Source organism: Pituophis catenifer, unplaced genomic scaffold (assembly GCF_029215685.1).
Source record: "Pituophis catenifer annectens isolate HBS135680 unplaced genomic scaffold, rPitCat1.0.hap2 SCAF_3, whole genome shotgun sequence".
Lineage (NCBI taxonomy): Eukaryota > Metazoa > Chordata > Lepidosauria > Squamata > Colubridae > Pituophis > Pituophis catenifer.
The window spans coordinates 63,996,259-64,021,921 of NW_027256883.1; the positions used below are offsets into that span (position 1 = coordinate 63,996,259).

At 38.4% G+C, this 25,663-nt stretch overlaps 1 protein-coding gene across 1 annotated transcript; it reads left to right on the top strand.

Annotated features, from left to right (window-relative positions):
* Positions 1–25,663, top strand: KIAA0319 (KIAA0319 ortholog). The gene is made up of 18 exons (XM_070942465.1): positions 1–681; positions 3,721–3,913; positions 8,254–8,351; positions 10,229–10,316; positions 12,150–12,242; positions 12,927–13,059; positions 14,438–14,666; positions 15,941–16,064; positions 16,689–16,821; positions 18,876–19,024; positions 19,337–19,488; positions 20,728–20,866; positions 21,617–21,776; positions 22,775–22,917; positions 23,051–23,173; positions 23,554–23,644; positions 24,629–24,720; positions 25,257–25,663. The coding sequence occupies exons 1-18, from the start codon at positions 16–18 to the stop codon at positions 25,433–25,435; spliced, it is 2,985 nt and encodes a 994-aa protein (XP_070798566.1). The 5' UTR covers positions 1–15; the 3' UTR covers positions 25,436–25,663.

Here is a 25,663-nt window from a genome sequence, read left to right on the forward strand (position 1 = left end):
GAAACAACTAAAATTATGCGGGTCCCACATGCTGCGTCCATGTCGGATTGCCTGGCAGCCTGTTGTGATCTTTCAGATTGCGACTTGGCCTGGATGTTTGAGCGGCATTGCTATGTGGTCAGTTGCCAACCTAAAGGAACTTGTGAGCCCAAGAAAATGGAAAAGGTGAAGTCCTATCTGACCTTCGTGGTCAGAGCTCCCCAGAGACCAGCCACCTTGCTAGGATATGGGCAGGTGCCATCCAATGTGATCCGCTCCATGGCATTGGCAAATGACCCCTCTGAGGAAATTGGTAGCCTAAAGGAGCTCTCCTTCCTCAGCAAAGAGCACAGTCTTGAGGACTATGCCAATGAATATGGTGAGATGGATCAGAATCCTTTTCAACTTGGCCTCAAGCCTGAGGAGAAGGAGGCCATTAACTATGCAGATTGGGGATCCGTGGTGACCACTGAAAATGGCTTCAATTCTTCAGGGCTCAGTAATGGAGACAAACAGGAAGAGGCGCCTCAAAACGAAGAAGTTTATTTGGGAAGCCCTTCAAATGTAAATACATCTGAAAGCATTCCTACCACTGAACATCCTGAAAAGTTGACAGATGTTTTGGGCTTGCTGGATAAATCTGCAAATGATTTTGATTTTCATCCAACTAAAAATGAAGTGAACAGAAGCTGGGAGGAGGAGGTATGTATTTACACACAGACAATTATTTGCCATTATCACTGGTGCATCATAAGACTTATGTACATATACTTTGATGGAAGGTATTCACAATTAGTGTGAATATGTACATATTCCCATTGGGTTGGATCACAAAGATATCTAAATCAATAATTTTGACAGTGACCAACAAGATGCTTTGGAAGGTGAACAAGCACACAAAAGACTGAACTTGGAACTATAATAGTCTTCCCTGCTCTCTCTCTATATCTTAGGCCAAGGGAACGATAGTAGTTGGAATATAAAATATACTACAAAATAATTAATGCTGGATCCTCTAGCCAGTTTGGAAGGCTGCCATACAATGTGGCAGACATCACCTTTATTAATTCAATTGTCACGTTAACTAAATCTTGTGGCAGCAAATTCCATAAACTAATACTTTCATACAGCAAGGCATGAGAAGAAGTATTTCCTTTTGTCTGTCTTCACACTTTATCTTTTGGGATATTGTATGTGTCCCAATGACCAGGGCTGAGCAAGTATTGCAGGTTCCTTGCAATATTATTTGATGCTAGTCGGCACCCAGAGGACCACAAATTCCCTACCCAAATGGATAACTTTAAATAGCGGCAAATTCATTCGTTCATTCTTGACGAAATTCTGAGCAGGCAAAAAAAAAAAAAAAGGGCAAAGCAGATTTCTTTAAACATCCTTTTATGAGTGAAGAAATTATGAGTGCATGTGTGATAGGAAAAAGATCCAGTCGCTTCCTGGCTGAATACTGAAGCTCCCTGCCACATAGGTACATTAACCTAAATGAAGCCAATGTAATTATTCAGTTTGGATTGCTCTATTAAGAGGCTGCATTAAAATAAAAAGACATTTTGTTAGAGAGCTGTGGTGGCACAGTGGTTAGAATGCTGTATTGCAGGCTAATTCTGCTGACTGCCAGCAGTTCGATCCTGACCAGCTCAAAGTTGACTCAGCCTTCCATCTTTCTGAGGTCAGTAAAATAAAGATCCAGATTGTTGGGGGCAATATGCTGACTCTGTAAACCACTTAGAGAGGGCTATAAAGCACTATGAAGCGGTATATACCATGTTTTCCCCAAAATAAGACCCTGTCTTATATTTTTTTGAACCCTGAAATAGTGCTTTGCTTTATTGCCATGCGCTCAAAAGCCCGATTATTATCTTATTATCTGGGCTTATTATCAGGGGATGTCTTATTTTGGGGAAAACAGGGTAAGTGTTATTGCTATTGATAAATCACTGGAACTGCTGCTTGGATCTTCAGTTTTTGCTAATTACTAAAAGAAGAATGAAAAGAGAAGGGATAAATCTGTGTATATAATGGTGTTATCCAAATTAAAAACAATGGGAATGGGTTAGAAAGTATTGCCTCTTCAAAGGAAATATGCAATCCTTAATTCATTTATTTTATCACATTCTCTTGGGACCATTTAAAATATGGGGATTATTATTTTGACTAATACAAATGACTTAAAGAACCCTATAAATTTATAAGTGAAGCATAACTCTTGATAAGCAAAGCATAGTTCTTTGAAAATAGATTAGCAGTTCTTATATATAAGTGGATTCTCTATGCACGGGTATTTTTGTGCACACATTAAAAAGAAACATTTAACCACCAAAAAATATCTGAAACACAGTCTTTGGAAGCTTGTCCAATGGTTAAATCAAGCAAAAATTCATAGCGAACAAAAGTTTAATAATAATCTAGACTTTGTTAGTTGCTACCCTAGTATGCCAGAGAAGAAGATAAAATTTAATTTTTGCTTCCAATTCTAAGTTCATTTCAGAGGAATAAACACGTGAATTCTAGCTTGGCCACAGCAGTCAACTAAAGTTTAAAGATATTTGATGCTTCATTGTGGCTATTTTTTTCTGATGGAAAGAGTCCAGTTGGAGCAATCCAGATGTGCCATAAATAAGAACAATCAGAAATCTCTGAGTCCAGGAATATGATGATGATGCAGTGATATTACAGAAGAAATGAGAGTGTTTCCACTTAGCTTTTAATTCTCTGATATTATATGCCAATTCTGTGCATGGATTTGCTCCCAGATTAGGGAGCTAAAAGTCTTTGGAGGCTCCAGTAGCGTGAAAAAGAAATGTGCAATATTATTTAATTTGAAATGCATAATTATAATAAGGACAAAAAAATAGTGTTAGAAAATAAATATGTTCTGCTAAGCTCTGCAGTAAATGCGGCTTTAATAGCTGCCATATCTTCTCTTTTGTGGAACGTAGCAGATGAAAGGAAATTTTAAAAGGGTGTTCTTAATAAACTTAACAAAGTAAAACAGCAACTATGTTGGTTTTTTTGCAAGGATGTCATTAACACTACACTGGGATAAAATTGCTAATTATATGTAAATCTAAGCCTATTTCAGTAATAGGATGTTTTAGCCTAATGTAATAAAGCAATCGGTTTTTGCAGTCTTTGTTTGATGGTTTAATTGTGGCAATGTAAGGGTTAACTTTTTAGGTTTGAGTTAACCACACTAAGTGTACTTTATCAAAGTTGGACAATTCATACAATTGTGCTTTGTTTACACATTCTATTTCTTACTTATTATTTTGCATGTAGTTTTTTTTGAGAGCAGCTCATATGAAGAAGATATACTAGTACTATGTCCATCTCATATGTAAGCAGATCAAAGGCATTTTTAATATTCTGTATTATTCATATATTTTCCTGTGGCTCTTTTTTTCTTTGTTTTTTCTTGCTCAGATTGAGTTTTTTTCTTTAGAGTTTGCAGGCATATTGCACATTGCCAGGGATGTCACCCTGTTTCAGTCCAAGTTTTGTAACAGAATTGGAAGCATCCCAGAAAACTGCTTGCACAAATGCATAATTTGTGCAATTCTTGGGAATTTGGGAACTTTTTCTAGACTTTTCTGATAATTTTGTTGATTCTAGCTAGACTAAAATTTTGAATCTAGATCTTCCAATACATTCTTGTTTTTCAACATTGTATAACAGAATGTGGAAAAAAAATACAATAATGATATATTCCTGCAATTTGTCTCATAGGTTGTAACACCTCCCCATAATCCTCCTTCTTCAGGAATTCTGGAATTTCTCTCCACTATCCCAGCACAAACTGAAGTGGCAAACCCAGATAATTTCATACAAACTAAACCCACAACATTTCCCACCAGTGCTCATAGCACTGCATGTTGTGCTACAGGTGAAGTTACATTTTCCACAACGATCCCAAAAACAGGTAATATGGTTTCCTTATGACTGAGATTTTGAGCATATTCATAATACAGATCTCTTCATTTGTTGAGATAGTCTTCAAATTATGTCTGAAGTCCTTCCTGATTTAAGACAGTGATGTTAGAAAAATATATCTCGGTTGAATTGCCAAAAACTAAGATTTTTCCAGAGGCTTTTCTCCAGATATGGCTGCTGTTGAAGCAGATGGTTTACCATGGAGAAGCTAGCATTGTGTGAGTCTTTTCTCTGAGAAGCTTTTGCTATTGAGACACTTGAGATGACTTTAATAGGCCAAAACCTATTTTCCCCAGATTTCCCCAAATCTTTAACCTCTGATATATTTTTTTATGTTGTAATCATTTTTAATCTTTAGTTTTACCATGGACAGCCATTCCATTATTCTTGTTGGCTCTTGTTATATTTTAATGGAAATTATTTCTAAATAATTAAAAAAGATAAAAGGATTGGCTTCAAGCAAACAGACAGAAATCTTGGTTTAAACATTCAGCCAAATGAGATAGTCTGTGTTCTTTTTTTTTTTTAACTCTGAATTTGTACTGTTTAATTATTTAATGTTTCCCCATATTTTTTGTTTTTTTTAATTAAAAGTAGCCCATAAAGAAGAAGGGATGTAATCTATCCTGCTTTATTGGTTTGCTTTATTCTGTTTCCAGGAGATGTATGTTTTCTTGCTGTTGTTGCTGGGGTGGATGGGGATATTTAAAAAACATTTTTTTCAGAGGGCTGGAGGCTAAAACACAAGAAGAGGGGTTGCAGGAATTGGATATGTCTAGTCTAGTGAAAAGAAGGATTTGGGGTGACATGATAGCAGGGGTTCCAATATTTGAGGGGCTGTCACATAGAAGAGGGGGTCAACCTGTTTTCCAAAGCACCAGAAGGCAAGACAAGAAGCAATGGTTGGAAACTAATTAAGGAGAGAAGCAACCTAGAACTAAAGAGAAATTTCCTAACACTGAGAACAATTAGCTCGTGGAACAGCTTACCTTCAGAAGTTGGGGTGCTTTGTCACTGGAGGCTTTTAAGAAGAGACTGGACAGCCACTTGTCTGGAATGATGTAGAGTCTCCTACTTGAGCAGGGGGTTGCACTAGAAGACCTCCAAGGTTCCTTCTAATTCTGTTATTCTGTTAAATTTATCACCTGCTTGTATTCTGAAGTGATACCTCCATAGTTTTCCACAGAGTTCCTACTCAATTCTGCCCCATATGGAAATAAGTCTACAGAAATTGAGAAAAGTTGGAATTATCATCATGAGCCGCGGTGGCGCAGTGGTTAGAGTGCAGTTCTGCAGGCTACTTCTGCTGACTGCTGGCTACCTGCAATTTGGCTGTTCAAATCTCACCAGACTCAAGGTTGACTCAGCCTTCCATCCTTCTGAGGTGGGTAAAATGAGGACCCAAATTGTTGGGGGCAATGTGCTGACTCTGTAAACCGCTTAGAGAGGGCTGTAACAAAGCACTGTAAAGCGGTATATAAATCTAAGTGCTATTGCTATCCATAAACAGCCTAAACCAGACATCAAGCATAGAAAATTGCCCTCCGAAACAGTGTCTTCAGACCCTCTTTTAAATTATTTCCTTTAAAAGTTTTAAAATTTCATTATCTTATGTGTAGGCTGTTGGGAAGTATACTGGCCATTAAATACAATGGTACAGGACTTTACAATGGTAAATCCTAACATAGAGCTCGTAGTACTGTTTCCTGGCTAATAACATTTGATGAGCATTATGCAAGCCTGATTTAAACAGAAGAGAAACATTAACAGTTAAATTCAAAGCGAGAATGGCAGTAACCAGCCATTCTTCCTGTCTTGAAAGAAAATGACTGTATGTCAGAATAATCTAGACATCTAGGTAACTCAAAATCAAATTTTATCACTTACATAGAATACCAAATCAAATCAAATATCTTTATTACGGTCTGTGACCAGCCTTTGCATTAAAAGAGTAGAAATAGAAACATTCTTTTAGGGAATGGAAAAAATAATAATGAGACCATAAAACAGTATATCTAATAAAAAAAATTATGCAGTTGTGTAACTTGGTGAAAATATATATGCCCACCTATAGTGTAGGGTTAGCATCCCTTAAAAAATAATAAATATAAAATGTATCTGCATTGCTGTCGTATTTGGAAATGATTGTGGCAATGAGAGCACATCTTAAGGCAGAGGTCCCCAACCCCCAGTCCATGGACTGGCACTGGGCTGCGGCATGGCAGCAACCGGGCTGTGCAAACAAGCGAAGCCTTATCTGCGGGATGCAGGCAGCATGCAAAACCAAGCAAAACTTTTCTCCATGGAGTTGGTCCTTGGTGCCCAAAAGGTTGTGGGTCACTGTCTTAAAACATCATAGACAGGGTACCATAGAAAGGGACGTGGGCAAGAGTTTCTTCTTCCCTGGAACCACAAGGACAAAGTCTCTGTGAATGGGTCCCATGAAATCTTCCCTCCAGTAAAGCCAATGGGAGGGCATCAAATCAGTCTCTAGAAAAGGCTTTTTTCAGGGTTACTTGGCTTAAATATTCAGGAAAGAGACCAAGTCTGCAAAGGTCCTGTGCTTACATACAACACGCAAGTAGGATGAAGATTTGTAGACTTTTTTTTTTTTAAAAAAAGATTATTTATTTATTTATTTATTTATTTATTTATTTATTTATTTATTTAACTTTTATACCGCCCTTCTCCTGAAGGACTCAGGGCGGTGCACAGCCAAAAATAAAAACGAACACATATAAAATTTAAAACAGTTTAAAAGGAATTAAATAATTTGGCCCATTTCAATTAAAACAAAGACAACCCATATAACTTAAAATTGATCTTGGTATGCAGGCCAGCCCAGCTTGTTGAAACAACAGCGTCTTGAGGGCACGACGAAAGGTGCGTAGGTCAGGGATCATCCGTAAATCCCGGAGCAATTCGTTTCAGAGGGCAGGTGCCCCCACAGAGAAGGATCTCCCCCTGGGAGTCGCCAGTCGACATAGTTTGACCGACAGCACCCCGAGGAGTCCCTCTCTGTGGGAACGTACTGGCCGGTGGGAGGCTATCGGTAGCAGAAGGCGATCTCGTAAGTACCCAGGTCCTAAGCCATGGAGCGCTCTGAAGATAACCAACACCTTGAATGTTGAATCAAGTTTACCTTGTTTCCCTGAAAATAAGACATCCCCTGATAATAAGCCCAATTGGCCTTTTGAGCACATGCGCTAAAATAAGCCCCCCCCAAAAATAAGCCCTCCCCCCAAAATATTTAAATGCATACGCAGCCGGTCCACGCCATTTCTTTTGGTTAGGGTTAGGGAGACAGAGCTGGAAGTCAGATAAGATGGCAAGAGGAGCCATGTCTTGTTCAACGTGCCCCAAAATAATAAGACCTCCCTGAAAATAAAGCCAAGTGCTTATTTTGGGGTTCAAAAAAATATAAGACAAGATCTTATTTTCAGGGAAACATGGTATATCCAGATGATGCCTCTTGGTGTAGAAGTTCTGCTTGTGCAACCCAGAGTTGTGTGAGATATACAACTGCTGGAATGGATATCCCTAAAATTACTTAGCTCGCAGTTTACCATATTTTTTGGAGTATAAGACGCACTTTTCCCCCCCTAAGGTGCGTCTTATACACCGAATGTAGCCCCGTCCACCCATTGGCCCCCACCTTTGACCTCTGCCTCGCAGCAGTTACCTCCTTGCAAGCAAACAGCAAGAAAAAACAGTTCCTTTCAGCTTCAGCACAGCTTAATAAGCACAAGTTGATTGGATCGGCCTCCTGACTCTCAGCTGATTTGCTCTCAGCTGATTTGCGGGGGCCTCTGCTGCTTGCTGCAACAAAGTAAATTGCTGGAGCAGATTTGTTTTTTCCTTGTGCTAATCAAGCTATGCTGAAAACGAAAATGAAAGTAAAGCAGGCTGTTTGCTGTTTGCTGCAAGGAGGCAAAATTGCTCAGAGGCAGAGGGAGATTTCTTTTTCTTCTTTTCCTCACCAAAAAAGGTAGGTGCATCTTATACTCCGAAAAATATGGTGTATTATTATTTTATTCTCAAGGTGGTGTCTTTATATGATGTGGGTCTATAGTTCCTAGAATTCCAAGACAGCAGTCAGGAGATACCATGTGGGATCCTTGGAGCTCTCTGAGTTTGATGATTTTCTTGCAGATGTTTCATTACTAACCTAGGTAACATCATTAGTGCTGAGAGACCAGGTCTGGCAAAAATGTCTTGCGTGGCAGAAGTTGTAGGACAAGGGGAGAGTTACAATTCCTCTACCCTATGACTGGAGCTTGCATAATAGCAGACATAATTATTTGTGCTGCATTTTTCTTTTTTGTTTAGAATCAGACTATATTTACGAATGGAGCTTGATCAGTTACCCTGACAGCTACGATGGTGAAATGAAGGATAAGCACACACCAACTCTAAAACTTTCTCAAGTGAGTAGGCCCTTGCCCACTCAAACTTGTATAAAATACTGGAAGTGTTTACATTTTCTGATACGTGTAATCCACCCCGAATAGTTTTTAAGGTTTTTTTTCCCCCTAAAAACAATCATATTTGCCGCTTGAAAAAGAATCGCACTTGATAAAACAGCTACTCATATAGGATTCCTGATTCATGGATGTGAGTGCCAACACAACCAATCATGGCTTCCAATCACATGGAACTATGATGTATGAGATGTTCAACTAGTTGGAAATCATTTGTCTACAGAAGAAATTAATGTATGGTGATGAGCATCCATCCTGTTATTTTTCAGATTCTAAATGTACAAAACATTACCCAGTAACATAAGAAGAGTCCTGCTGAATCAGGCCATTAAGTTCAGCATTCATTGCCATGGGTCTACTAAAATATAGTAATTGTTAAGTTGGGAAAAACCAAGAGTTTTCTTAATTAGCTGTATGCTTTTTTAATGGAAGTTTTATTAAGTTTTATTATAGGATAAAATACAATGAAAACAAAGATTAAAAAGGGGGGGGGGAAGTGCAGGATTAAAAAAAGGAAGAGAAAAAGTGTTGATTCTGATTCTTTTCAACACAATAAAATACTAACACATTTATGACTTCAACTTTTTACATTACCTACCATATAATTATTATAAGCCAGCTCCATAACTACACAATTATTATATCTTCAAATTAAATTCTAAATTTCATTTTCTTTTCTACTTCAAGCATAGAAAACCAGAAAGCAATATCCCAAAAGAAACAAGGCCAAATAAAATCTCTTTGTAAAAACAGTTTACATTGCTATCTTAAAACAAATCCTCCCCCCCCACCCCCGTTGTGGTAAATCATACGTAGTTCTATTTACACTTATTAATCTTTCTAAACTATTATCATCCATATTAATAAAAATCCACTGCTGTATGGAGGACCTTATGGGATGATTCTTGGACTCACCCTAACCCAGGAAAATCATACAAATGTAGGGAATTCATTTCCCTGTTTGTAAATTGAAAAAGCTTCGTTCTAGAAAGAGCTTCTCAGACTGGTCAATCAGCCATATTTGCCGGGAAGCCAATTTAAGTTAGTTTTCTATTTATGACTATGACAAGCCAATTGTCTTAGTTGACCTTACATTGAGAAGGTGAAAATCTGTCATGTCAAAAATACTTCTAGAACTTGGCATGGTGTTGGTAGGTTTGTAAACAGATTACATTTTTGTTCTAAATATGGCTTTGGCAGACAGTGCCTATACTTTCTTAAACTGTTTTCTTCCTAAATAATTTGCTGACCAGTCTGGATAATATTCCTGGTCGAGAGCAGTCTTCTCCATCAATACTGATTGGGAATTGTGACATCCTCCACACTTCTGAAACAATTGGGCAAGCAAGTTTGTGCTAGGCCAGGGATCACTCAAAGAGCCATTTGGACCTCTTTCCTACAGAAAAGAAAACACCGGGAGCCACAAACCCTTTCTGTGCCTGACTATTACTTAAGCGGCCACAAAACTAGCATATGTAGTTGAATTAAACATTCTGTTTTCTTCTGAAACTTTTCTTTTCTTGGATTTTTCCATGGTTGGCCTCCCGGGGGTCGAAAAGCTCAATAAATCATGTGCCGGCAGGTGTCGCACATTGGCAGTTGTGACACCTATTTTGAGTGACAGGGAGCTGCAGCAGAGGGATGAAAGAGCCACATGCAGCTCCAGAGCCGCAGGTTGCTGACCCCTGTGCTAGGCATATTTGTATTCTGGATTTGATATGAGTAGACTCACCCTTCTTGGAGTGATTTGAACTATGCCTTTAAGATGCCCTACATCTATTTCAAATTAATGCATCCATATCAACACACTGTTTCTCTACCAGCTGCCAGAAGGTGCCTATGTCTTCAGACTGGCTGTTTCTGCTGAAAATGCATTTGGAGAAGGATTTGTAAATATTTCTGTCCAGCCAGGTAAACCTGCTTTCCAGACCTTTCAATTAATTTCTACTTTGGTGGCTCTGAATTAAGTTCACTGTTGATACTTTATTATTCCCAAATGTTATCAAATAAGGAATGACAAGTTCCCATCCCATCCCATCCCTTTCCTTGTTTCTTTTTAAGGTAGAAGGTTTTCTTGTGAATTCGTTCTTATAATTTATTATTATAACATAGAAGGCAATTCTCTGATGATCACCTAAAGAAATTTTGCCTACTTTAAACTTTCTTTCTTTTTTCTTTTTTTTTTAATTTTGATTTATATGCCGCCCTTCTCTGGAGACTCAGGGTGGTTTACAATGTGTTAAGCAATAGCCTTCATACTTTTGTATATTTTATACAAAGTCATCTTATTGCCCCCACAACCAGGTCCTCATTTTACCTACCTTAGAAAGGATGGAAGGCTGAGTCAACCTTGAGCCTGGTGAGAATTGAACTCGCAGTAATTGCAGGCAGCTGGAAGCTAAATACTAACTTTTAACAGTAGCATTAGTCTGCTGCGCCGCTCAGGCTCCTTCTTTTGCTCTATAGTTCTTCCTAATTTTGAACCTAAAGGAGGAAAAAAAAAATCAAGTTGCCAAGCATACCATTTATTTCTAGCTAGTCCTCAACTTACGAGCACAACTGAGCCAAAAATTTCCATTGCTAAGCAAGACTGTAATTAAGTGACTTTTGCCCCATTTTATTACCTTTCTTGCTACAGTTGTTAAGTGAATCACTGCAGTTGTTAAGTTAGTAATGTGATTAAGGGAATCTGGCTTCCCCATTGGATTTGCTTGTCATAAATTCACAAAAGGTGATCACATGTCCTCAGAAGTTTGCAATCGTCATAAATACATGTCAGTTGCCAAGGGTCCAAATTTTGATCGTGTCATCATGGGGATGCTGCAATGCTCGAAATTGTGTAAAATGATCATAAATCACTTTTTCCAGTGCTGTTTTAACTTCGATCACTAAATGAATAATTGAAAGTTGTGGTCTACCTGTACTTGCAGCCTAAATGAAACACCATGCATGGCCAATTTGTTTGAATTGGTAATAATATCTATTTTTTCTCTGCATGTATTCCTTTGTATTCCATTTTTCAGCTATTTCTAACAATCCTAGACAGGACATATCAAATAGCCTTGGAGTTACAGGAATTCCCCCCCCCGCCCCCATGTTGGATATAGCCTCCTGGGCCCCTTCGAAAGGTTGTTACTAAACTATGATTTTTAATTCAGACGAGAATGGAAATTATGAAATAAGTGGGGAGTAGCTGTATTAAATAGAAGGTTTTCCAAATAGAAAGGCAGGATAAAATAACTTCAATAATAATACAGGTGTGTTTCAATTGATATAATTAAATAAATAAATTAACATTTTAATGATATATGATGAAATCCTGCTTTCTTTTTGAAAGGCAATTTTTAGCATACGTACTAGTAGAAAGTTATGGATAGATCTGGCCCGCAAAAGATAGCCAGGCTTATTGTTCACATAAGGAGCAAAGCAGGATACTGAAGTAGAATTATTGTTTGAACTGCTGTTTACTATTAAGATCATCGAACATCACAAATTCCCAACATGATACAATTTTCTTCATTTGGACACAAGATGTAATGTGTTTTTTTCAAATAGTAATTTGCAGTGCTCTTTTTTTTTTTTAATGTGATATTGGTAAAAATCTACATTTTATTTCTCATGTTAAGAATTTAATACTTTCAATGGTCAGGAGGTGGTTCTGGTTGTTTAATAAGCATGGGTTTGGAATGCGTGCAGTGGATTTATTTAATTATACGAGGTATTCTGATTCTTATCTTTATCCAGCAATCCGAATAAATCAACCCCCTGTTGCTATTGTCTCTCCCAAAGTACAGGAGATTTCTTATCCTATTACTTCTACCTTCATTGATGGAAATCGTAAGTACCAAGTTGCAGTCGTTGTTTTTGCATTATAATTTAGGGATGTGGAAATCAGTCCAAATCTGAGCCATTATGGCATGGAGTATTCCATTCGTTTCCATTATTAGCCAATTATAAACATTTTTCCCACACTCAGATAGATAATTGGATTGATAGATAAAGAATGCAGTTTACCCTAATTCCATATTGCCTGTTATTTCTTCACAAAGACGCTCTTCTTCTAATACAACCTTTTCCAATTTACTTTTAAATGTACGGTAATTTTCTTAACCCTATCCTGTTTATATAAACAGTCTGTCATGAGATAGATATTGGCATAGTTGGCATTTCAATGATGTGGAAAACTTAGTTCTGGTAGAGAACTAATTAATTAGAGAGAATCTAATTAATCATAGGGGGTGAGGGAAACTAATAAATCTTGGGACTACAAAAACCATGATTAAAAAGTTCGCTCTGGATGGCTTTGGACCAGGCGCTATTTCTCAACTCAAACAACTTCACAAGGCTGCTGTTGTTATGAAGAAAAATTGGGAAGAAAATGCTTTTTAATGAATCTTACACATGAATAGATAAAGAAAATCACACACATTTTCTTGATAAGAAATACTCTTACTATAATATTAAGTACTTACAGAGATACTTGCTTATTGACCGATACTGTCATATTTCCCTCAAACACAGAAAGTGTAGATGATACTAAAATTGTGAGTTACCACTGGGAAGAAATTGAGGGTCCTTTGCGGAAAAAGAAGGCATCAGCTGATACACCTGTTTTATACCTCTCTAATCTTATTCCTGGCAATTACACTTTCAGGTGGGTGATTTTAATTATTGCTTTCTCAACAAAATACAGACTAAGCCAAGGAATCCCTACTTCTGCATTTAGAGAAACTTCTTGATTCTTTATATTTAGGGCTAGATCCAGATTCAGTGGTGGGTTGCTACCGGTTCGCCCCAGTTCTTGAGAACCGGTAGTGGAAATTTTGAGTAGTTCGGAGAACTGGTAAATACCACCTCTGCATGGCCCCGCCCCCAATCTATTCGCTGCCTCCCGAGTCCCAGCTGATCGGCTAGAAGGAAAAAATCAGGGCTCACTTGACAAAGAAGAGAAAAAAAAAACAAGACACTTTAGCTTTAAATTGAGAAGCCAAGAAGCCTCCCAACTGATCAGCTAGAACCGATCTGCTCCTTGTAAACCGCTCAGTGGTGGTAGATTGGCAATTGAGGCCAAGCTGCCTGAAACCGATTTCCGATGTTCTTGGTGGCGGCAGAGTGGCAAAAAACTGTTTAAACTCTTGCCGTGTTGCTTCAAAGGACCACCCTACAGCTGATCAACGGTAAAAGGCAGTGTGGTGGTAGACCAGTGCACTCCAAAAACAAATGGATAGACCGGTATGCTCCAAAAACAAATGGGTAGATCGGTACGGCTTTGCAAGCAGTTAAAAGCCTGGTAGACAAGTACCTCTGCTAAATCCTAAAGAATTGTTTGTCACATGACCATCAAACCACACCCACAAAATAAGCCACGCCCACAGAACCAGTAGTAAAAAAATTTAGAACCACCCCTGTCCAGATTGGTCTTTACATAAATGAAAGAGTTCCTTCTATTCCTGGAAAACAAAAGGATTGATGGAGAAATGTTTGATTTTTCGTTCTCCTCTCAGACTACTCTAGAAGAAATTCTTCAGATTGAGTAAGATAGGAGATCACCTCCTTAGCCTTGTTCAAGTTTTGGATAATTTGAATATCAGACTTTATAGCTTCAGAAACAGGCTGAGAGAACTAGCATTTGTCTTTTCTCAAATGTGTCTGAGATCTTACCATAAAGTAAACACAAAAGCATAATTTCTTATTCTTATTGTAGTTATGAACATAATATGATCACACATTTGAATCAAGATATACATTGATATTGTATCAATATACATCTTGATTTAGATGTATTAGATCAGGAGGAGATGTGGGGCCAGCTGAAATTAGTCAAAGGGCCAGATCATGTCCAGTAATGCACAGCTGTCAAAACTATGAATATGTGTTCAGATGCAGAATCATACATTTGATTGCATTTTCTCCCAATTAAATATGCATGGAATTATAGCTTGCATACATAGCTAGGAGATGTGATTAGGATAAGGGCACACTTTTCGGTGTATGAATTCACCACATATTATTTTGTTGTTTTTGTTGTTCAGGCTAATTGTTACCGATTCTGATGGAGCAGTTAACTCCACAACAGCTTCCTTGAGAGTCAACAAACTATCGGATTCTCCTCCTGTTGCCAGTGCTGGACCAGATCTGGAAATTAGTTTGCCTCAAAATTCAGTCACATTAAATGGAAACCAGAGTAAAGATGATCATGGCATTGTCAGCTACGAGTGGTCCCTGAGTCCCAAAAGTAAAAGCACAATGGTAGCCATGCAGGTAACTGAAGGGCATTTTGCTTTATGCCATGCCATTTGTGTTATATCTGAAACTAGTTTTGAAAAAGAATTTTTTTTTAGACTTAGAATAACTTTATTGTCACTTCAATAAATATTCAAAGTGACAATAAAGTTACTCTAAGTCTAAGAAAAGGAATTTGTGGTGCTTCTGAAAACAGGCCACAAACACTGAAATTAGTTCAGATGTTTATGCTGGTGCCTGGTCCTTTGCTGATTATCTAAATACATTTTAACTTTTAAGTTCCACGAAGGTGATTCCTTCTGATTTTTAGAACTTGATTTGAAGCATTTAGAAAACAACTTGCAGGCCACTTGCTATGGTTGGAAAAATAAGGAAATAGATACGACCAAGAACAAAAATGTACAATAAGAGCACATTTGAAGGGCCCCACCTTGTTATGCGAGAATGTGAACTGAAAACAGGGTATCACCTGAAAGCATAGAACAATTAGTCTTGCTGAAGCTGATTTGGGTTTGAATAATGTTTGGATAAGAGTTTCCCTGGAAAACCCACACATGTTGCCTTGAGATCCATAACAGAAGAAATATAGAATATTCTACATTCTATAGAATTAATATAGAGTATAGATGAACTAACTCTGTAAAAGAAATAAGGCTACAGTATAATTAAACTTGCCAGTAGTTCCAATTCCTTTGGGTAGGGCTGCATATACATGCTTTGGGTATTAGCTTCTGAGTGCCATTACATGCCTTATGAGTGCCTTACCAACCATAAAAGGTTAAGTTGCATTAACATGGCAATGAATGTTACAACTCAATGGAACTTCTGCTAGAGTAAGACTAATGAACGTGCCTTATCTAAAAGTTGCCAGTCAAGTAATAAGCTGGAAATTGCACAGAGCACTCTAAAATTTATTTGACTACCCTGTTTCCCCCAAAATAAGACATCCTCTGATAATAAGCCCAATCGGGCTTTTGAACGCATGGCAATAAGGCCAAATGCTTACTTCAGGGTTCAAAAAAGTATAAGACAGGGTCTTATTTTCGGGGAGACACGGTATTATACATGAAACATGTTATGCTAGTTTATAAAACACAATGACTGTATCCTTAACAGTATTCTAAGCCAGAATTAAATAAGCCACATGATGGTTAATGCAACGTGTACACTCTGTATCAATACTTACAAGGAGATCAACAACAAATTGTGCTCTTCGCATGGAAGAGCACACAGCATTATATTGCACTTTTTTTTCATCATCTCTGATTTATGTTCTGTGTGTGATTTTCTAGGGCGTAAGGAGTCCATATCTTCAACTGTCTGCAATGCAAGAGGGAGAATATATGTTCCAGCTGACAGTAATGGATTCTGCAGATCAGAAGTCAACAGCTGAAGTCACAGTAACAGTCTGGCCTGGTAGGGCATCATAAAGCTGCCTGACATAGTAGAACAACTGGGGTTATGACCTGATGCATCTGACTTGGATGTTAAAAATAGGAGAGAACAGTGGCCTGCTTTGCAGTCCATTATAAGTATCTGTAGTGATTAGAAATTGCACTGTGGAAATTGAATGCATATAGCAGGTCTCTTATATGGGAGCAATACAACTGCCTTGTGGGAGAAATCCTGAAAAAATATGGCTTGGAAGAATGAAGTCACGCACAAGACCCTTGAATTGGAAGGGCTGACCCCTCCATTGGAATTTTTGTAGTGGAAGTAAATGAATTTTGTAGAAGACAATAAGGAAAGAAAATAAAAGAACCTCACTATCTTCCCTAGCCCTAACTCCAACCCCAATCCTAGCCTTGACCCTAACCCCAACCCTAATCCCAACCCCAACCCTAGCCTTGACCCTAACCCCAACCCTAACCCGAATCCCAATCCTAAACTCAAAGTTTAAGCCTAACCCCAGCTCTAACCCTTTCTGCTCTCTTTACTGATCTTAAGGTTCCGGGAACTCCTTAAAGAGGAGGAAATAAATCTCGCTGATACATATATAGAAAGAACAATTGGATTGGATTGTTTTTGCCTTTGTTACAGGGCAAAACAAGCCTCCATCAGCCATGACTGGCCCCGATAAAGTGTTGACCTTTCCTATCCGGAGCACGAATCTCGATGGGAGCATGAGCACTGATGACTTAAGGATTGTCTACTATCACTGGGAGAATATCAGGTATTTTGTATGGAGGGAAGATGCACACCAAGGCATGGGTGACATTATGATTGGTGATGCTAAGGACTGAAAAAGTTTAAGGAAGGCAAACTGACATTTCATGTGGGGGTGACACAGATGGTGGGGGAAGGTTTCAAAAAAGCTGAAGATGGGAACTTTGCCTGCATAGGTGTAACTACCACCTTATCTTTATTTTTTTTGACACATTATTATAGATGCCTATATTTAAATCCTGCTGATTGTATGGTTTGAATTGGAAATCTTAGTCGTTCTTAATCACCTATTTCTAGTTTGAAACATTATCCATGCTGTTTCCTACAGAATTGTGACCTCTTGGAAAAAATAACGTTTCCAGAGCAGTTCATGGTGAAGTAGGTGCCAAACATGCTACACTTTATATTAATACTTGTCCATTAACTTTGTTACATTGACAAAGTCAGGGAAGGGGACGTAATAGATGTACAGGTGGTCCTCGACTTACAACCATTTGTGTAGTGACTTATGACCATTTTTCACATGACCATTGCAGCATCTCCATGATTATGTGATTAAAATTTGGACACTTGCCAACTGACAGGTATTTATGATGGTTGCATCGTCCTAGGCTCATCTGATCACCTTTTGCGACCTTCTGACAAGCAAAGTCAGTGGGAAAACCAGATTCACTTAACAATCATGTTACTAACTTACCAACTGCAATGATCCACTTAACAACTGTGGCATGAAAGGTCGTAAATGGGGCAAAACTCACTTAACAACTGTCTTGCTTAGCAACAGAAATTTTGGGCTCAATTGTGGTTGTAAGTCAAGGATCACCTATAATGAGAGCCGGTTTGGTGTAGTGATTAAGGTGCTGGCCTAGAAATCAGGAGTCTGTGAGTTCTAGTCCTGCCTTGGGCAAGAAAGCCACCTCGGTGATCTCGGTCCAATAATTCTCTTTCAGTCCAACTCACTTCACAAGGTTATCGTTATGGGGGAAATAGGAAGAGGAAGGCATATTTCTCTATGCATACTTATCACCTTGAGTTACTTATAAAGTAATATGGGCAGGATAAAAATATCTTAAAAAATTGAGCAGTGGTATTTTTCATAATTCAGTTGGGATGAATTTGCTTTCTCCTGGGATTACCATTTTTGATGAATCTCTTAGACAATTATTTTCACCAAGTGTTTGTTTAAAATAGTATTCACAATATCATTTTAATTTCTAGAATTCTGTGTTTCTGAACAAAGTTTAACAAGAGAAGATATGTCCATCACCTTTGCTTTGATGGCATACAACTGAACTAATGACATATAACTAATTCTAGTAACTTAACTAGAATATTTGCAACCTTTGCAAAATTTGGGATTGCTTGCCGAGAAACACCTTGAGGCTTACTCCTTTATAATTAATGCTTGGATTATTGTCTCAAACTCAACTTTTCCTGTTTACCCATTTTGAGAATAACTGTGATGAATTGATGTTTGCACTTTTTACTCAGCCACTTGAAGATTCAGAACCCTGGATGTCATTGTTGTTGAGATTTGCTCCATGTAGTTATTTATTTACAAGATTTGTATGGACACCCACCTTAAAACAAACCTCTGGGCAGCTCACAGCAGTAATAAAACTACAAACCATAAAAATAAAAATAAAACCAAGGACTAAAATACTTGATACTTCCCAACAGCTTGCAATAATTTTTTTTGTAGTTGTTCATTTGTTAATCACATCCGACTTTTCATGACCCCATGGACCCCAGCATGCCAGGACCCCCTGTTGTCCCGTTTCCCAGAGTTTGCCCAAATTCAGGTTCATTGTGTCAATGACATCAACTAACCATCTCATCCTCTGCTGTCCACTTCTCCTTTTGCCTTCAATCTTTCCCAACATCAAGGGTCTTTTCCAATGAGTCTCTCTTCTCATTAGGCAGCCAGAGTATTTGAGCTTCAGCTTCTGTATTTGTCCTTCCAAAGATCAGTCAGGGTTGATTTCCTTGCTTGCAAATAATACTTTTACATTTTGAGCTGAAATTGGATCCAGCATTATGGGTTAAATTGTTTTGCCACAGTGGGCCAAGTTCTTTGCATATGGAGAATGCTGATAGCGCCGTGGCGACTGTCTCAGATCTACAGATCGGAACCTATCATTTCAGACTGACCGTAGAAGATGATCAAGGGCTGAGCAGCACTGCCACACTTTCTGTGATTGTTCAGGAGGGTAAGGTTTTCTGTCCCTCGTTTTTGAAGAAATTTCCTGAATAAATGTCCTGTCTTTCTATTCCTCTCCTGTGTTTTAGATATTTGGGGCTTCCATTTTAATCTTTCCAGTCCTGATCCAATTATCTAACCAGGGATAGGCAATTTGGGGTTTCCTAAATGGTTGGGACTGTTTTGATTCATCATTACAGCATTTAAATTTAATTATCTTGCATTCTGAGAACCTCCTTACTACAAGCTTTATATTTGGTCTATGTCTGCATTATCATCCTCTTTTCTTGTTTGAACAAATCTCTCCCTTTGTTGTATTTAGGCAGCAACTCTGCACCAAAGGCCCTTGCAGGAGGCAAACATATCCTTGTTCTCCCCAATAACTCCATTGCTTTGGATGGATCTCATTCTGTTGATGACCAAAGAATTGTGTCTTATCTTTGGATCCGGGATGGCCAGAGTCCAGCAGCTGGAGTAAGTGTTTAAAGTATCTAATTGGGCCAAAGGGAAATTTTTTTTGAATTTATTTTTATGAGGCTGTCTGTTTACTGCTTATAGAAGCTAACATGATCCATCAAATTGAGAGTTTAACTGGATTTGGATGGAACAGCTTCAGGCAAATAAGCTGGAGAGGCTTCTGTTCTGAAAAGAGGAGCAAAGAAAAGATTAATGGTTTTGAGGGTACATACTGTACTTCACGGTGTGTACCAATGGTGGGATTCAAATAATTTAACAACAGGTTCTCTGCCCTAATGACTGGCTGGGTGGGCGTGGCCATAGTGGGCGTGGCCATGGTGTGTGACAGGCAGCACTCAGCCTCCTGCACCCCCTTGGGAGCAAAAACGGGCCCGGGGGGGCGCACCCCCCCGTTTTGGGCCTAGTAGGCCTCCCTGCAGCCTCCTGGGAACAAAAACGGAGTGTGTGGGGACTCCTAGAAGGGGCAGGGCGGGGTCATCCAGCAATTTAACAACTGATTCACCCGAACCGGCTTAATCCCACCACTGGTGTGTACCTGTTAGCCGGTACAGGTAGTCTTTGACTTACGACCACAATTGAAACCAAAATTTCTGCTGCTAAGTAAGGCAGTTGTCAAGTGAGTTTTGCCCAATTTTATGATCTATCTTGCCATAATTGTTAATGACCTCAGGACACTGCAACTGCCATAAATATGAGTCAGTTGTCAAGCGTCTGAATTTAGATTACGTTACCATGTGGATGCTGCAATGGTTGTAAGTCTGAAAAACGGTCCCAAGTTACAATTTCAGTGTCATTATAACTTCAAATGGTCACTAAATGAACTGTTGTAAGTCGAGGACTGCCTCTATGTCCTAGACCACGGATGTCAAACTTGATCGTGTCACATGACATCACGTAACATATCATGTTTTTTGCCTTTGCAGACCCGGGGTGGGTGTGGCCTCCACATGGGCTGCCAATTTGACACCCCTATCCTAGACCAATTTTATGGGATTCAGGCTGCGTGTCACTGCCAGTTGCAAAGAGAGAGATACTAGTGGGACTTTATGCCTCACATGTCCTAGTAACTCAGTTTACTGTGGGCCCAGTGAATCTTGGTTGGAGTGAGTCTGAATGTAGGTGAAGGCAACTGCATTTTGAGAGCCGGTTCTGGTAACAGAGACATCAAATAATTGGCTTCAGAGAAGATTACATTTGGAAGTCGTCTTCTGAGTGCTAATTTCTTTGCTTTTGCAGGATGTGATTCTTGGCTCCAACCATGAGGCTGTCTTACAGTTAACCAATCTTGTAGAGGGGAACTACATGTTTCATTTGAAAGTCACTGATGCCAAAGGAAATTCAGACATCGACACAGCTGTTGTGGAAGTATGGCCCGGTAAGCTGTTTTCTAATATAGCAGTGTTTCTCAACCTTGGTAGCTTGAAGATGGGTGGACTTCAACTCCCAGAATCCCCCAGCTAGCAGCGCTGGCTGGGGGATTCTGGGAGTTGAAGTCCACCCATCTTCAAGTTACCAAGGTTGAGAAACACTGTAATATAGCCTAAGCCAGGGGTGTCAAACTCCCGACGATACATTGTTTTCATGTGACATATCACAACTTCCCCTCCTTCGCTAAACCGGGGGTGGGCATGGCCAGTGCGTGACGCATCTGGCCCGTGGGCTGCAAGTTTAACACTCCTGACCTAAACTATTTTCTTGCGTTGTTCCCAAATCCCTGTCCTTTGGCAAAATGATTGAAGGTCTTCCCAATCCAGATGATCAAGTCTTGGGTCAGATGCAGAGGTTTTAGGGTAGATTTCCAAACTTTCAATTGCAGTTCATAACACGTGCTTAAACCAGATCAGAAGCATCATTCAATCAGATTCTTTGAACTTTTGTTAACTTATGGGCATTTCTGTGTGCTTTTCTTTGCAACAGAAGTATAGAAGTACTTGCAGTCTTCCAAGATGTTTTTTTTTTAATTTTTAATTTCCTAGCTTGAAATCTTGGAATTTCCTGGCATTTTCTCATTTAAGTACCCAACTAAGGTTAGCTAAATATTACCTCCAAATATGACTGCCATGTAGTTAGGCAGTATATGACAGGCTCTCAGGAAAGGCATTATTATTTTTTTTTTCATTTACAGACCCAAAGAAAAATGGGCTTGTGGAATTGATCTTGCAAGTTGAAGTCGGTCAACTGACTGAGCAACAGAAAGATACCCTCATACAACAGCTAGCAGCACTCTTGGATGTCTTACATACGGACATTAATATCCAGAAGATACATGCTTATTCTGATATCAGGTACAAGGAGATGGGGAAAATATGGGTTTTAAACAAACACACATGCATACACACACAGAGTAATTATTATTATTTTGTACACATCTACTTGGATGTTAGTCCCATTGAACTTATTCAGAGTAGACGTGTAAGATTGGGCATTAAACCTTAATAAAGCCCCCTCATATATGTATAACTTTATATATAAATAAAATCCTATGGTTCTGAAACGTTATGCTTTGCAATGTCTAGTTTTCCATATTTATTTCATGGGACAGAAACTTAGCAATTTTACTGGCAGCTGATTTAGATGACCAGGTTGAGCCCGAGGGAGGGGTCAAACATGTCATGAGATCCTTCATGCCCACAAGAGATCTGAATCCAACCAATCTTAAACTCTTATCTACCGCCAATTTCATTTGGCCATTAATAGTTGATTCTTGTAGAGAGCTTAAGCTTACAATAAATCTTTTTATACCCATTTGAACTGCCTAGATCTCCTGATTTCCCTGGGACTTGTCAGCCAATATATATTTACAGGGTTAATATAAACCAGGGATCTCTAACCTTGGCAATTTTAAGACTTGTGGACTTCAACTTTGAAGTTGAAGTCCACAAGTCTTAAAGTTGCCAAGGTTAGACACCCCTAATATAAACTATATATACTGCTCAAAAAAATAAAGGGAACACAAGCAGAAGACATCTGAGATCTGAATGAATGAAATAGCCTTATTAAATACTTTGTTCTTTACATACAGTAGTTTATACACTGCTCAAACAACTAAAGGGAACAAAAACTACTGTATGTAACGAACCAAGTATTTAATAAGACTATTTCATTCATTCAGAACTCGGAATGTCTTCTGCTTGTGTTCCCTTTATTTTTTTGAGCAGTGTATTTTCAGGGTTATTCTAGGAAAAAAGAATCATAATTGGGGTAGATGGCGTTAATCCCAAATAAAGATTTCTGATTGCAGTAATAAATCTATTGATATTTAATCTATGCATCTTCCCTTCAGCACCGCTGTTGTGTTCTATGTTCAGAATGGGCACCCTTACAAAATCATAAAGGCTTCGGATGTGGCCCAAGTGCTGCGTTTGCAACTCTTGAAGGAAAAGCCAGATTTTCTACTTTTTAAAGTGCTTCGTGTTGACACAGCTGGTAGGTATTTGAATGCCCTTATCCATGGCAGGAAATATATATATATATATCAAGGGGTAGTTTTCACTCTTAAAAGTAGCCCAGAGTTTAATTTTAAGTACATAAATAATTTCAGTTGCCTTGTGATTTCCAGCTTGCCTCTTAAAATGTTCTGGACACGGAAGCTGTGACCCCATCACAAAGCATTGTATTTGCTATCAAATGTGGATGGAAAATTTGATACAGCGGTACCTAAGCGGTGGGGAGAGCAATTGTGGTGAGTTGGGAAGAACTCAATGATGTTTCCCAGGAATAACCTATGTCTGTTAAGGTGTTATTTTAATATTGATAGCGCACTGTCGAAGGAAGTAGACGTGCTGTGGTAATGAAGTCTATTAAACCAAGAATTTATCAAGGGTGGTATGAGGATTCCTGTCCTTGAACTAAATGACTTCAACCCTCCCAACCCTATTTTTCATATTTACATCCCAACATTAGATGGGGTTTGCAAAACATGGAGTTCTTTTTGGTGGATGGGCAGCTATAATTTATTTGTTTAATACATGAAATGCGTTTTGTATGTGCCCTGTCTCTCCTTGTAGATACCCAAATGGGTCCTTTGATTCTAAGTTCAAATGTTCCAATTTTGTCTTCTAGAATGGAGTATACTCTATGTATCAGCATCTGCTTTCATTGGAATTGCATTGGTGGTAGGGTTAATTTGGCTTTGCATCTGCTGTTGCAAAAGGTAATAGTCCTCTATTCAGTTTAAACCAGGGATGAGGAAAGTCAAAGCATTAAAAAAATAAAAATAAACATTATTAGTATGTAGCTGGCAGTGTGATAAAATCATGTCATGCAAATGGTGGTCCTGATTTTCTCAAGTTTTTTTTTTTTATTGTTAGCTCAAATAGCACTAAACCTATCCAAGGGCTTATGGCAATTTGAAATTAACAGTGAAATTAACTTATGTTAAGTGCTTATGTTTGATAATTTGCTACCGGTTTGTAGTAATGTAACTAGAGCAAGCTTTGGGGCCACTCCCCCCCAAAAAAAATAAAATTTGGGCTGTAGGCAGCCCCTCTTTGGTTTCTAATGCTCACTAACACACATTAGACATATTTAGTCAAAAAGGTGTTTTCAAAGGACAGGACTATCTGTTCTTTAATAATTCCATGAATTCGGAAAATTATTGAAGTTATTACAAGTTAGGCATCCTGGCCAGCTAGTTTCAACACATCTTAAAGAATCTGATGAGAGAAGATAATTTAAAAATTATCTCTCCCCTACCTATATTTGTCATTACTCATAATACGGTAGAATGGACAAAATGTGCAATAAGCTACCTAGCTGGATCACATATCACATGAATGTGATGATTGCCTATGGCATGATTTGCCTTGGCTTTTAAATGCAAAACCCCATTATCAACCATATAAAACACATTGATTGCTTCCACAAAGAGCCACAGCCAATTAAACTAGTTTTATGTCTGTGAACAGGATGGACCCAATCCTTTTGGACTGTGACCATCCAGAGGCTTTAACCACACTCAAGACACCCATAAAGACTTGGTTATTTATAAATGGGCACAGAATTATGCTGAGTGTGGTAACATCTGTAGGGCAGCTGCACTTGCCAAAGGACATGAATAGCAGTTTATGAATGAGGCTCATTTGCATCATTAGGAAGTTGGTTTTCCAGAACCTGATTAATTCTCTTTAATTCCTAGCCAAAAGAGAACCAAAATAAGAAAGAAAATGAAATATACAATTTTGGACAACATAGATGATCAGGAAAGAATGGAGCTCAGGCCCAAATATGGTATGATGTTTCTTTCTTTATTGTTTGTTTCATTCTAAAACAAAGAAAGATTATGATTTGCATTTGATAGAACAAGCTGGTAATAAAAGCTTATGCCATAACAATTTAGTAATATTATAAAACCATAAAGATATTGTGCATTTTTCAGAGATAACCATTGTGAAAAAAAACACTGATTTTATAAATTTATTTCAATCACTTTGAATCTGTCTGCACTAAAGTGTAAGTAAGTTGTTTCAATTTAACTGTTCCTAGGGGTGATCCTTTTGACTGTAGTTAATTAATGTTGCCATTAATTTATTTATCACTTTGGACTTAAATTATTATTTCAATGGAGAGAGTGGCTTGCTTTACAGATTGCATTCAGTCATAATGCAATGATTTTATTTTGGGTCAGTCTATGAATTCAGCCAACCAATTATGATTAAAACAAAACATGACTTAGAGACTAGTTGAACATCATATAGTTAGAAGGATGTCCTAACAGGACTGCAAGGCAACTGTAATCCTAACCCTCATGCCTTCTTTCCATACAGGTATAAAACACAGAAGTACTGAACACAATTCCAGTTTGATGGTTTCAGAATCTGAGTTTGAGAGTGACCAGGATACCATATTTAGCAGAGAGAAGGTTGAAAGAGAAAACTCCAGAAACCTCATGAATAGTGATATGAAAAATGGGGTTTCCTTCAGCTACAGCTCAAAGGATAGATAAATGGATGCACTGCTTTGTTAGGAAAATGGTACTTTAGTGCACTGAAGACTGGACAAGTCCGAAATGGGAAGACAGACTCATAAATTTCCAGCATGGCGGAGGGAGGAATACCATGGATATTTTGCTCTGTTCTTCAAGCAGTAGCTTTTAACTTGCCAGCGTTTTTCAAGCCTGTTTACTAGAGATGGCATTTACATATGTCTCATGGACATCGAAAAGTTTACAATT

Excerpts from the sequence above, each read along its gene's own strand:
- KIAA0319 (XM_070942465.1), top strand. The coding sequence starts at position 16 with ATGCGGGTCCCACATGCTGCGTCCATGTCGGATTGCCTGGCAGCCTGT. Across the intron at positions 20,867-21,616 it reads TGTTGTGGAAGTATGGCCCG|ACCCAAAGAAAAATGGGCTT; the intron begins GTAAGCTGTTTT and ends TTTCATTTACAG. Across the intron at positions 23,645-24,628 it reads TGCATCTGCTGTTGCAAAAG|CCAAAAGAGAACCAAAATAA; the intron begins GTAATAGTCCTC and ends TTTAATTCCTAG.